At 41.9% G+C, this 14,083-nt stretch overlaps 1 protein-coding gene and 1 long non-coding RNA gene across 2 annotated transcripts in view; one reads left to right on the top strand and one right to left on the bottom strand.

Moving 5' to 3' along the window:
• Nucleotides 1–962: 962 nt before the first annotated feature.
• Nucleotides 963–13,841, top strand: LOC115468464. The gene is made up of 3 exons (XR_003941875.1): nucleotides 963–1,077; nucleotides 11,923–11,927; nucleotides 13,831–13,841. It is a non-coding gene; the product is annotated as an uncharacterized LOC115468464 (long non-coding RNA).
• Nucleotides 2,296–14,083, bottom strand: part of ANKRD49 (ankyrin repeat domain 49) — a 29,367-nt gene continuing 17,579 nt past the window's right edge. The window contains exon 3 of the mRNA XM_030200205.1: nucleotides 2,296–4,269. Coding sequence (XP_030056065.1) covers nucleotides 3,811–4,269 — 459 coding nt within the window. The 3' untranslated portion in view covers nucleotides 2,296–3,810. The remainder of the gene's footprint in view (nucleotides 4,270–14,083) is intronic.

Below are 14,083 nucleotides of genomic sequence, written 5' to 3'. Positions count from 1 at the left end.
TGACTCAAGCCTGAGATATGCCTTATGATTCATTCATGTATATGGCAAGCTGGCATGTTGAGACCTTTTTCCTCCATAATTAATTAAGTGAATCTCTCAACACAATATATATAGTTGCAGTCAGTCTATTGTGTAATATACGTGAAATATCTGCAATTAGGGGTTGTCCTTTGAGAAGCATAAACAGCCATAAATTCAGATGATCAGTCTCAAATTGCCTATGCAGGTCTAGAGCTTGATCGAAGGTAGTTCATGTCTACAAAAGACAGACTTTCTCCCCAGTGTGTATATATTGCTAATGCTGTTAAAAGTATTACCTTATTTTAAAAATGTATATACCACCTAAAACCTAGGTGGGTTCTACACACATAAGCTTATACAACCTTCTTATATTAGTAAGACTGATTTTACAGATTTAATCTACTGCTATATTTGTTTCTCTACCGGAGATGGCGAACACCTCCTCGGTACAATGTAAGCCACATTGAGCCTGCAATGGGAAAATGTGGGATACAAATGTAACAAATAAATAAATAATCAGGATAGTGCACTTTAAATTAACACCCTTCCAGTTACTAAGACTTGTCATTGGGTCAGGCCACTGCTTGAATGGCAGTGTTGTGCATTGGTATGTGGAAGACGGTAAGACTTGAGTTTGATTCTTGGGTCTAGCAAGAACTAGGGATGTTGCAGAGCTGCCAAGTTACCCAGCTGCAGGAGGGAAGGCTTTCTGGCCAGTCCCTATTTTGAACTTACATCTCCAAAGCAGTACACTAGACTTTGATTCTATGCATTGAAATCAATGCTGTAGGTTCCACAATGGATCAGGCAAAGGTTACTTGAAATTCAGGACGGCTTAAAATCTCCCATGTGGAAGCAGGATACTTGGCAGCTCTTATGTTGTAAATGTGTTTCCCAAGTCCAGTCAGGTTTTCAGGATATCCACAATATGCATTAACTTGATTTGCATACACTGCCTCCATTATAGACACACTTCTTTCATGCATATTCATTGTGGATATCCTGAAAACCAGAGTGGCAAGGGGCACTCCAGGACCAAACTTAGGAAACACTGTTGTAAAGGAAATCTCAATAGGTGCTCAATGGTAATGCTTACTAACCAAGGCCTGTCACCAACATAGTAACATAACATAGTAAATGACGTCGGTCCATCCAGTCTGGCCAACAAGATAAACTCATTTTACATGGTATGTGATACTTTATACCCGAATTTGATTTGTCCTTGCCATTCTCAGGGCACAGACTGTAGAAGTCTTCCCAGCACTGTTCTTGTACTAAGTTTTGAAGCTAACGTCGAAACCCCTTAAATTTTACACTCCAGTCCAACCATATCTATTCAGTCATGATCAGGGCGTAGACCATAGAAGTCTGCCCAGCACCAGTTTCGCTTCCCAATTATCAGCATCACCACTTAATCTCCGCTAAGATTCCACGGATCTATTCCTTCTAAACAGGATTCCTTTGTGTTTATCCCATGCATGTTTGAATTCCATTACCGTTTTCATCTCCACCACCTCCCGTGGGAGGGCATTCCACATATCCACCACCCTCGCCGTGAAAAAATACTTCCTGACATTACTCCTGAGTCTGCCCTCCTTCAACCTCAATTCATGTCCTCTAGTTCTACTGCCTTCTCGTCTCCGAAAAAGGTTCGTTTGCAGATTAACACCTTTCAAATATTTGAACATCTGTATCATGTCACACCTGTTTCTCCATTCCTCCAAGGTATACATGTTCAGGTCAGCAAGTCTCTCCTCATACGGTTTGCAACGCAAATCCCATACCATTTTCGTAACTTTTCTTTGCACAGCTTCCAGTCTTTTTACATCTTTAGCAAGATACGGCCTCCAAAACTGAACACAATACTCCAAGTGGGGCCTCACCAACGACTCGTAGAAGGGCATCAACACCTCCTTTCTTTTGCTGGTTATACCCACAGCAATATCAGTTAGTATGGGGATGAGGAAATAGGAGACAATTCCTTTTATTATACCATAACCCCATGGGGGATAGTTATAATTGAACAAGATGAAACTTCTAAGCCAACTCCCACTCCATTTCTTTTTTATTTCAAAAGAGGTTCTTTATTGAAAATACAAAAATACAACATTAAAGCAGGATATATAAACCAGAACAACAACAAACAAAAGGTCAATAAGCTTAGAACAAGCCATGGACAAGCAAAAGTGTACAAACATATAATAGAAAACTTTGAAATGGTACCACACTAATACAAAATAGTAGCCTCCATTTTTTCTTTATCACTGGAATGGCTCCTATTCTAGATCTGCTTCTTATAAGTATGGGGAAGAAACCATCTCAGACTTTGATGTTTTCTATATAAAGTAATTGCAGGCGAGCAACATCTTTTTAGGCCTTCTGAAATATCTGTACAAATGGTCAAATGCTTCTGTTGAAAATTGCTGCCTCATTAAACTTCACTTTGAAAGAAACAAGATCTCTAAGTTGCATTGAAATGGTGTTGCTAAGGTAGATCTTGCCATATATAGGGGATCTGGGTTGAGCCACAACCCAGTTAGGTTTTCAGGATTTCCCCAATGAATATGAGATTATTTGCATACAATGTGGGAGGTATATGCAAATAGATCTCAAGCATATTAATTGGGGAAATCTTGAAAACCTGACTGAGCTGCAGCCCTTCATGGCCAAGGCGGCCCATCCCTGGTTAAAATCATTAATCTGTCAGGGACATTTGAGAGGGTGTGCAGGGCCTGTGCTTTTGCATAGGCCTTGAAAGTGAGGGAAGATAGCTACCATAATAGTAATGGCCCCGACATCTAATGAGCAGAACTGAGAGTGTGCTAGTAGTAGATACCCTTCTACTACTCACACTGGCATGAGGTGCCTCAGTGAAAGAGTGGAGTGGGGGACAAGAAGATGGCAGATCTGTAAAAAAAATATATATATTTGTTGATTTCTTTTTTTTTTTTACAGATCTGCCATCTTCTTGTCCCCCACTGCACTCTTTCATGCTCCCATCCCCTCTCCCCCCAAAAATAGTACTGCAAAGTAACTCCTGTAATTCCAGAACCATTTCCACGAGATACACTTTAAAATATGTAAAAAAAAAAAAAGAACTCTCATCTTACTATCTTGTATCATGTAGCAAGTTTCTTTGCTAGAATAGCTAAATAACCCATTCAGTTTGATCTTTTTCCATATTAAAATTTCAGTTTTTCTTCCATTTTAGCCACATCTCTTTTCAAACACCTGCTGAAGCAAACAGTCACTCAAATGATTATAGACTTCGTATACAGCTTATGAACAGCTGCAAGGTGTGCTTTCCTTGGTAAAGACAGGTGCTAAATTACCTTTTAATATCTAAACTAAGAACCCCCATCACACCACCTTGTATCATGTAGCAAGTTGCTTTGCTAGAATAGTTAATAACCCAGTCAGTTTGGCTTTGCATGAAGTATTGCACTATGTTGATCTGTGCACAATTAAAAAACAAAACCAACCTTAAACCATTTCAAATTTCAGCCCCCCCCCCCCCCAAAAAAAAAATATATAAAACCATAAACAAAACCTGTAACTACAAAGCACCAAAAAATAATTTTCACACAGTGAAGGTTCTGCCCTGGAGTGCAGACTGCTGCACTTTCAGGAATCACTGGTGCAACTCCAGTTTGGAATGGAGGCTGAGAACGATGCAGGAACGTACGTCAACAATTTCAGCTCAGTGCCTTCAAGATGATCGATCCTGGAAGACAATACTGCGTTAGATACACTACATCCAAACGCGCAGGCATTAATTACATTGCATTTTTAAGACTCAGCCGAGTTTGTGCAACTTTCTGCAATTTCAAAAAGGTAGTAATGGACATCTGTCCGCCTAGCAATGTCATACGCAGTTTCGTCTAGATTATTTTTTACGTTTGACTTAATGTAACGATTCATGAGCAGCAGCTCCAGGGTATCTCTGCTTTCTCTGTTTCCTGCAGCAAGATGCAGTGGGGTCAGCAAACCATTCGTCTGGGCATTGATGTCTGCACCGTGCTGGAGTAAGAACGAAGCCACTTTTGTGTTGTTCCACTTGCAGGCGCTGTGTAGAGGGGTCCAGCCATCCACTGTCACAGCATCCACGTCAGCACCATGAGCAATCAGCACCTGGGCGGCCTCCAAGTGTCCATTGTAGGCTGCTCGATGGAGTGGGGTGTACAGGTCTTCATCTTTAACCTTAACCAGAGCAGGATTTTCAGTCAAAAGCCTCTTCACTGTAATAAGCTGCACAAAGCAAAAACGTTGTAAGTAAATATTTTCCGGTATCAGGAGACAGTACTGCTAAACATTTATTTAAAGGTTACTGAATGACGTATGGTATTGACAATCCTTGGCCAAAGATTCAAGTCCAACCAGTAAGTGTCAATGTTGTACAATTGGCTGGGACCCTCCCCTCTCCACCATCACTCAATGGGGGGACACCTACTGGCTATACTTAGGTTGCACAGGATCTGGGTTCCACAGGGAGCAATGTCGGACCTGTGACAAAAAAAAAAACGGTCACAGTAATGGGGTGGTGTTATGAAATAGGAGAAAAAAAATCCTGGAGAGTTGTAAATGAAGGATCAGAGTGATGCTGCCAATACAGGACAGTTTTGACTGAGCTAGAAGCCCAAAGGAGCAGGAGGAAATTGCAATCCCATAAAGATAATAATCTAAATATACAGTACTGGCATAATCAAGTGCTACACTAGTAAGCAACATTCATTCATACTGACTAACAACACTAGCTATTACTACTACAAACCAGTAGATTAAATCAGTAACATCACTCCCAGATATCTCCTTTAATATTTACAGCCTCAACATGACATGTACTATATTAAAAATGCTCTACGAAACCACAATATCACCTCTGTTTTTGCTGTGGGTCCTGTTTGTCTGTCTTGATCAGATTAGCATTTCCTAACCCTCTTCTGGAGGCACACCCTAGCCAATCAGGCTTTCAGGATTACCAGAATTAATTAATTAAGATTTATTCTGTTTGAAGAAATTCACCCAAAGGCATTGATCAGCAAGAATAAGGCACCCCTGAGCAACAGTCAATGACAACAGGGTAAAATATTCAAATAGCAGTACACATTATGGCATGGTATGGCACTTATAACACAATACACATTAAAGCATCTTAATAGATATGCCCATATATAGAAGCCTGACCCTTAGCAGAAATACTGATATTACCACTAGATCTTGGTAGCCTTTTTGGAACCCACCAGCTGGGAGGGTAAGAGCGAGTGTGTCACTCCTGCTCCATTAGATACCTGCTAAGCCCAGGGACTGGACTGAGGGGATGGGGGTAGAGGGCCTTGTATTTCAGCATTTATTTTTGAGGGCTTTGGGCGGGGGGGGGGGGGGGGTGGAGGGGAGTGAGGGAATATGTCTGGGGGAGGCTGCCACATGTTGGACTTGTGTCCATATGTGGGGGCCTCCTGGAGAGGGCAGGGGAGGGTGTTTGACTTAGATGAAGGCTCGCAGGAGTCAGGTGATGGCAGGGGGTGGGTTCTTGCAGGCTGTCGGGGAGAGGTGAGGGCACTGGCACCCCCCCTCACTCTCTCCTCAAACACTAGCTGACTACTTCCTCGATAAGGTGCAGAAGATAAACCTTGAATTCACTTCCAAGCCTTCTCCTCCCTGTGACTTCTTAACCCACTCCCCCAACCAACCTAGCCTGGCCTCCTCCTCCTTCTCTGAGATCACCGAAGAGGAAACTGCTCGCCTTCTCTCTTCCTCTAAGTGCACCACCTGTTCCTCTGATCCCATTCCCACCAATCTGCTTAACAACATCTCTCCTACAGTCAACCCCTCAATCTGTCATCCTCAACCTCTCTCTCTCCACTGTGTGCATACTGAAGCGCTGAAGAATCTGGACGGAGATCTGGAAGATCTAACATGGCTGGAGTTCCACAGCAACTTGGGCAAGGAATCAGTAGAAGTGACAGTCTTAATACTAGGAATTGGGATTTGCAGAATTTATCCCCACTTCTGGCTTGCATAATGTGCAAGACAGATTGGTAATTACTACTAAGAGATGATCAAATAACAATAGGTAACTATATGGAACAAAAGAAAAGGGTACCAAAAAAACAATTAAAATTTAGAGATGATGTTGATTGTTCACATTATAGATGTATGGAGGGTCAGGAATGCGGTGCACAAAAATAGTCAAAAGGCACGAGCAATGCGTTGCAATCTATCGCCAGTAGGTATGAAATCTTCACCTGCGATGACTAACATTCACCAAGGGTTGGGCCCTCATCTGCAGGAGGCCAGCAGGACTTACGAGTTAGATGATTCAGAAATAAGGGTAGCTTAAGAAATAGTCATAGTCAAAGCAGAAGACTAATGTGCAGAAATTTAAAACTCATAACTAGTCCAGGTGATGGAAGTATCTTCTGGAATCATGGTCGTTGTCTGTTGTAATAGAGAGCTCATACGTAAAGTGCCATGTAGGTTCTGAAAAAGAGGAGCCTGCAAAAATATTTAATAACCAAGAAGGTCTAAATTAATGACATCATTTGGACAAAGAAAATTCTTATTCGAGAAGTTGGCACTTCTTTTTCTTGCCAGAGGTCAGTGGTATCAGAAGTACCAAACTGGAATAGAGGCGGTAGATCAGGAATTGGATTAAAAGATTAGCAGTCTTCATTCAACCTACAGTCAAATCTCAGCATAGGACCATCAGAAAGAAAAGTCAAGGAATGCATTGTTAGTTCCTTGGGACACCAGTAGGTGGATAAAATCACAAATTACAAGTAGAAAACGATTTTTTTCCTCTGTAGATTAGATGTTGCTGGCACAGGAAGTCAGCAGAGTCTGAGGAAACATTGTGGTCAGAGTCTACTCCAGGAAAATGCTGCTTTTAATATGATATTTAGAGAGATAGAGGAGTGTCACCAGTGGTTACGCCCCTGGCGACGCCCATAGTGGGAGGATGAATGAGAAAAGAAAAAGTATTATCAAAGCGGAAGATAGTGGCAGTCTGTCAAAAGTAGAGGCACAAAATGTTTACAGTGCATAAACGGACAACAAGCACTCAAGGCATAAGATGAACTTGCAGAATAGAGACACGAGCTGGCAATACTTAGAACTGGCAACAGACCTGTCACAGGGAATATTTATAGTCAGAGAAATAAATGACAAGATGGTATAGCAGAGAAATAGCGTGTGTATAAGAGAAAGGTGCAAATGTAACGGAGTGACAGGCTAGAGCAGGGAACATAGCCTTAAGGAAAGGAAAGTGGAGGCAAATCAAGACATTATTAAAGAAGATTATTAGAAAAGGATTTAATGATAGATTCCAAAGTTTGAGATTAGTAGATACGAGAGGGAGAAAGTGCAGAGAAGAGGAAGGAAGTGGGCACCGCCCAAGCGAGAAAAGGGGAAGTGAAAAAATGTCGCAGTAGAAATAGAGATAAGATTTAGTATCGAGAACTCCTCTTTTAAGGGGAAAGAAGCAAACTTTTAAAACTTTATAACCACATTGTGGAACACGATAAGATCTACCAAGCTGTCTCTTGCAGCATAAAAACAAAGAAAAAAACCTGTCTCTGAGTTTTAACGAAACCGGGCAACAAATTAGATTGCCAAATAAAGCATATTAATTCTGAAAGTTTCAGAAACAGTTTTAGAAAGCGAAAACAGCAGTTTATAAATTCAGCCAAAAATTATGCCACATATGCCAGAGAAATGCCATGCAGCGAAAATTAAACCTGGAAGAGCAGCTAAAGGGGCTACGGGGAACAAAGACGGAATACAGACCGGGACTTCTCAAGTGGAGATTTATAATATCATGAAAGTTTCAGATGGGGGTTTCCAAAACAGGCAGGCAGGCATAGAAATAAATGTGGTTTATCAAGTATAAAGCTGTATGACAGGAAGGAAAAAAGGGGGGGGGGGGGAAAGTGCCCATACAGCCTGGCAGTAAGAGAAAAATAAGGTAGCAAGACTTACTACGCAGTTTTAAATGTGAAGCAGAGAGCATGAAAGGTAGAGGTTAAGTACCTCTCAGAGGTTTAAGTACATCACAGAGGAAAGGAGCCCGGATCTCTATGGGGGACAGCAAACAATTGGAAGATAAAACAACAGAATTTTAGTCAAGAGCTATAAGTAACCCCCACTTTGACAAAAATTCTGGTAGCGTGTTTAAATCGAACGCTAGGGGTCACCAATGTCGAGAAATAGGGGGTCCCGAGCCCCCCCAAGAAGGCTAGAGTGACCTTAATCTGACTCCATCTCTAAATAGCACTAGTACTGGGGTAATCGGGGAGTTGTGAAGTTCTAAGAGGAATTGCCACTGAGAGAGACGTTAGATCTAAAGGACCCGCATTAGTCCGCCTCTCAGCACTGGCAAGGAATAGATACCAGCCTTATGACAAACTGGATTTAGGCTACAGGTTATACAAAGCAGCGAATGATAGCCTGATGTAGCAAAAGCATTTATACTTACAGCCTTTCATCATTAAGTGAAGCCCACAAATCATCATTTGGAATGAGGAGTTTATTTGCTAAGGTATAAGTCAAATCAGTGATTGACAACAGGCATGTACAATCAATTAATTATAGGAATATAATAAGCTGCAAACAGGTGTTAATTATTTGCTAATGTTTTATAATTTCTTTTACCAATTAGAGGTTTTACATTGGTTTCCCTTGGAGAGAGAGTGCCAACCCTTTTCTCTCTAACTCAAACCAGGAAATACCCGGATTTTTATAGGTGCCCTCAGGATATGGGTAATATGACAGTAGATATACCTGATTGGATCTATGCTAATGTCATGGTTGTCACTGATTGGCTCATGCTAATGAGTAGCTTCTATCTTGCTAACATGGTTTTGTCTTTAGCTCGCTTGATCACAAATCTTAAGCAAGACCCTGCTCACAGGAAAGTCTCCCTCCTCTCTTGGACAGCTAGTTCCCTATTTTCTCTGCACCTGGCATGACTCACTCATTGCTCAACTTGTTTTTCTAACTTACATTAGAGAAAATTCCACTTTGTAACAGATACGGGCTTCCATTTTGTGTTGAAATCCTCCATTTTGTTTCCATATCTATTTACCTAACTTTTAGGCCTCAATCTGGGCTACAAACTAGGTCATACTTTTCCAGTAAGCTCCCAGTTATGTCAGCCATCAGATTTCTGACTCAGCCAAGGTCTGTAATGGCCTGAGCTCTATGACTGGGCCCTCCACCATTCCAGTGGGGGGGTCTCTGGCTGTACCATAATTATACAACTGCTACTGTCCCTGACACCTTCAAGCACGCTGTAGTCACACCACTTCTCAAAAAACCATCACTAGACCCCCACCTGTCCCATCTCTCTTCTACACTTCCTCTCCAAATTACTTGAACGCGCTGTCCACAGCCGCTGCCTTGATTTCCTCTCCTCTCAGGCCGTCCTCGATCCGCTCCAATCCGGCTTTCGCCCACTACACTCGACAGAAACAGCACTCTCTAAAGTCTGTAATGACTAAGGGGGTTTCGATTGCGGGCTGAAGCGACGGGGAGGATGAGGGCGTTGTCAACAGAGACGGAAAGTGGGGGAAGAGGAGAAGAGGGTTTGGGTGGAAAGACAAGGAGTACATTTAAACAAGGCAGTTTGGTGACTAAGGGAAAAAAGCTAGCACCACTCTGAGCAGACAAGATGGTTGGAACATGCTCCAAGCATGTCTACCTAATTCCAGATGTTGGTGACAGCTGCTCTTATTATCTGGATAAATGACAGAAAAGGGTCATGTAAATTGCAATGAAACTGTAAAACTAAACACAAATTTTTAGCATTCATCTAGTATAAATCTAAATGAAAAATATACCAAAATATACATAAGTACATAAGTATTACCATACTGGGAAAGACCAAAGGTCCATCAAGCCCAGCATCCTGTTTCCAACAGTGGCCAATCCAGGTCACAAATACCTGGCAAGATCCCAAAAAAGTACAAAACATTTTATACTGCTTATCCCAGAAATAGTGGATTTTCCCCAAGTCCATTTAATAATGGTCTATGGACTTTTCCTTTAGGAAGCCATCCAAACCTTTTTTAAACTCCACTAAGCTTTACCACATTCTCTGGCAACGAATTCCAGAGTTTAATTACACGTTGAGTGAAGAAATATTTTCTCTGATTCATTTTAAATTTACTACATTGTAGCTTCATTGCATGCCCCCTAGTCCTAGTATTTTTGGAAAGCGTAAACAGACGGTTCACATCTACCTGTTCAACTCCACTCATTATTTTATAGACCTCTATCATATCTCCCCTCAGCCATCTTTTCTTCAAGCTGAAGAGCCCTAGCCGCTTTAGCCTTTCCTCAAAGGGAAGTCATCCCATCCCCTTTTCGTCGCCCTTCTCTGCACCTTTTCTAATTCCACTATATCTTTTTTGAGATGCGGCGACCAGAATTGAACACAATATTCAAGGTACAGTCGCACAATGAAGTGATACAAAGGCATTATAACATCCTCATTTTTGTTTTCCATTCCTTTCCTAATAATACCTAACATTCTATTTGCTTTCTTAGCCGCAGCAGCACACTGAGCAGAAGGTTTCAACGTATACATTAAAAGCAGGAAACCGGCCAAAGAGTCGGTTGGGCCGCTGGACGAAAATGGTGTTAAAGGGGCGATCAAGGAGGACAAAGCCGTAGCGGAGAAATTAAATGAATTCTTTGCTTCGGTCTTCACCGAGGAGGATTTGGGGGGGACACCGGTGCCGGAAAGAATATTTGAAGCGGGGGAGTCGGAGAAACTAAACAAATTCTCTGTAACCTTGGAGGATGTAATGGGTCAGTTCAGCAAGCTGAAGAGTAGTAAATCACCGGGACCTGATGGTATTCATCCCAGAGTATTAATAGAACTAAAAAATGAACTTGCGGAGCTACTATTAGAAATATGCAATCTGTCCCTAAAATCGAGTGTAATACCGGAAGACTGGAGGGTAGCCAATGTTACTCCGATTTTTAAGAAAGGTTCCAGAGGAGATCCGGGAAATTATAGACCGGTGAGTCTGACGTCGGTGCCGGGCAAGATGGTGGAGGCTATTATTAAGAATAAAATTGCAGAGCATATACAAAAACATGGACTGATGAGACAAAGTCAGCACGGATTTAGTGAAGGGAAGTCTTGCCTCACCAATCTAATGCATTTTTTTGAGGGGGTAAGCAAACATGTGGACAATGGGGAGCCGGTTGATATTGTATATCTGGATTTTCAGAAGGCGTTTGACAAAGTGCCGCACGAAAGACTCCTGAAGAAATTGCAGAGTCATGGAATCGGAGGTAGGGTATTATTATGGATTAAGAACTGGTTGAAAGATAGGAAGCAGAGAGTAGGATTGCGTGGCCAGTATTCTCAGTGGAGGAGGGTAGTTAGTGGGGTCCCGCAGGGGTCTGTGCTGGGTCCGTTGCTTTTTAATGTATTTATAAATGACCTAGAGATGGGAATAACTAGTGAGGTAATTAAATTCGCCGATGACACAAAATTATTCAGGGTCGTCAAGTCGCAGGAGGAATGTGAACGATTACAGGAGGACCTTGCGAGACTGGGAGAATGGGCGTGCAAGTGGCAGATGAAGTTCAATGTTGACAAGTGCAAAGTGATGCATGTGGGTAAGAGGAACCCGAATTATAGCTACGTCTTGCAAGGTTCCGCGTTAGGAGTTACGGATCAAGAAAGGGATCTGGGTGTCGTCGTCGATGATACGCTGAAACCTTCTGCTCAGTGTGCTGCTGCGGCTAGGAAAGCGAATAGAATGTTGGGTGTTATTAGGAAGGGTATGGAGTCCAGGTGTGCGGATGTTATAATGCCGTTGTATCGCTCCATGGTGCGACCGCACCTGGAGTATTGTGTTCAGTACTGGTCTCCGTATCTCAAAAAAGATATAGTAGAATTGGAAAAGGTACAGCGAAGGGCGACGAAAATGATAGTGGGGATGGGACGACTTTCCTATGAAGAGAGGCTGAGAAGGCTAGGGCTTTTCAGCTTGGAGAAGAGACGGCTGAGGGGAGATATGATAGAAGTGTATAAAATAATGAGTGGAATGGATTGGGTGGATGTGAAGCGACTGTTCACGCTATCCAAAAATACTAGGACTAGAGGGCATGAGTTGAAGCTACAGTGTGGTAAATTTAAAACGAATCGGAGAAAATTTTTCTTCACCCAACGTGTAATTAGACTCTGGAATTCATTGCCGGAGAACGTGGTACGGGCGGTTAGCTTGACGGAGTTTAAAAAGGGGTTAGATAGATTCCTAAAGGACAAGTCCATAGACCGCTATTAAATGGACTGGAAAAATTCCTCATTTTTAGGTATAACTTGTCTGGAATGTTTTTACGTTTGGGGAGCGTGCCAGGTGCCCTTGACCTGGATTGGCCACTGTCGGTGACAGGATGCTGGGCAAGATGGACCTTTGGTCTTTCCCAGTATGGCACTACTTATGTACTTATGTACTTATCATCAACGACACCTAGATCCCTTTCTTGGTCCGTGACTCCTAACGTGGAACCTTGCATGATGTAGCTATAATTCGGGTTCCTCTCTCCCACATGCATCACTTTGTACTTGCTCACATTAAACGTCATCTGCCATTTAGACGCCCAGTCTCGTAAGGTCCTCTTGTAATTTTTCACAATCCTCCCACGATTTAACGACTTTGAATAACTTTGTGCCATCAGCAAATTTAATCACCTCACTAGTTACTCCCATCTTTAGGTCATTTATAAATATGTTAAAAACCAGCGGTCCCAGTACAGACCCCTGGGGAACCCCACTAACTACCCTTCTCCATTGAGAATACTGACCATTTAACCCTACTCTTTGTTTTCTATCTTTTAACCAGTTTTTAATCAACAATAGAACACTACCTCCTATCCCATGACTCTCCAATTTTCTCTGGAGTCTTTCATAAGGTACTTTGTCAAATGCCTTCTGAAAATCCAGATTAACCAGCTCACCTTTAGCCACATGTTTGTTCACCCCTTCAAAGAAATGTAGTAGATTGGTGAGGCAAGATTTCCCTTCACTAAATTCATGTTGACTTTGTCTCATTAATCCATGCTTTTGAATATGCTCTGTAATTTTGTTCTTAATAATAAATAGTCTCTACCATTTTGCCCAGCACCGCCATCAGACTCACCGGTCTATAATTTTCCGGATCTCCTCTGGAACCTTTTTTAAAAAATCGACGTTACATTGGCCACCCTCCAACTTATGTTTTTATCTGCTCGACAGTGATAAGGCTAAATGAAGGAATAGCCTAGTGGTTAGAGAAGCAGGCCGAGAACCAGGAGAATCCAGTGGAAATCCTATTGCAGTTCCTTATGATCTCTGGCAAGTCACTAAACCCTCCATTGCCTCAGGAAGAAACTTAAAGAAATTTTGAACCCTACAGGGACAGAAAAATACCTATTGTACCTGACTGTACACCACTAATAGCTTTTGGGCCTGCATGCGATACGAAATTTAAAAAACAAACAGTAGACCTGCTATAACTGCTTTCTCATGCAAGATGGATGGCAAGAACAAAAAACCTTTATGAGAAATGATAAACAGAAAATAAAAAACATGTACAATGCATGTTCTCAGAACAAAAGTGTATATATATATTCCCCATAAGATTGTCACTTCACCCGGGCCTATCTGAATGAACTGATTTGCTCCTGATGCTGGCTCCACTGAATGAAAAGAAAGGTGCCCTGTTTTTCTAAGGGAAATCAGAACGAGAACTCCATCCATGTAATGGGGCAAAAACTGGATGGGATCAACTTTTTCAGGTTGACTTGGGTAAGGGGCAACACTTGAAAGTATAACAAATGCTTGGCTACATAGGGTTCCATTTTAGGATATTCATCTTCAGTGAACAAAAGTTAGTCTGTTGATGATCTCCCCCCCCCCCCCCAATCCGGAAAACCTGATCAAATTAATTTATCATTTTGAGACAGAATGCTTTTCCACTTTTAATGTAGGAAAAAACTTGCAGGGTAAAAAGCTTATTTTACATTACACTTTATGATGCTCCTCTCATCTTAGGACCAAGGCAGA

Source organism: Microcaecilia unicolor, chromosome 4 (assembly GCF_901765095.1).
Source record: "Microcaecilia unicolor chromosome 4, aMicUni1.1, whole genome shotgun sequence".
NCBI classification, from domain to species: Eukaryota; Metazoa; Chordata; class Amphibia; order Gymnophiona; family Siphonopidae; genus Microcaecilia; species Microcaecilia unicolor.
This window is presented reverse-complemented; position numbering and strand designations above follow the sequence as displayed.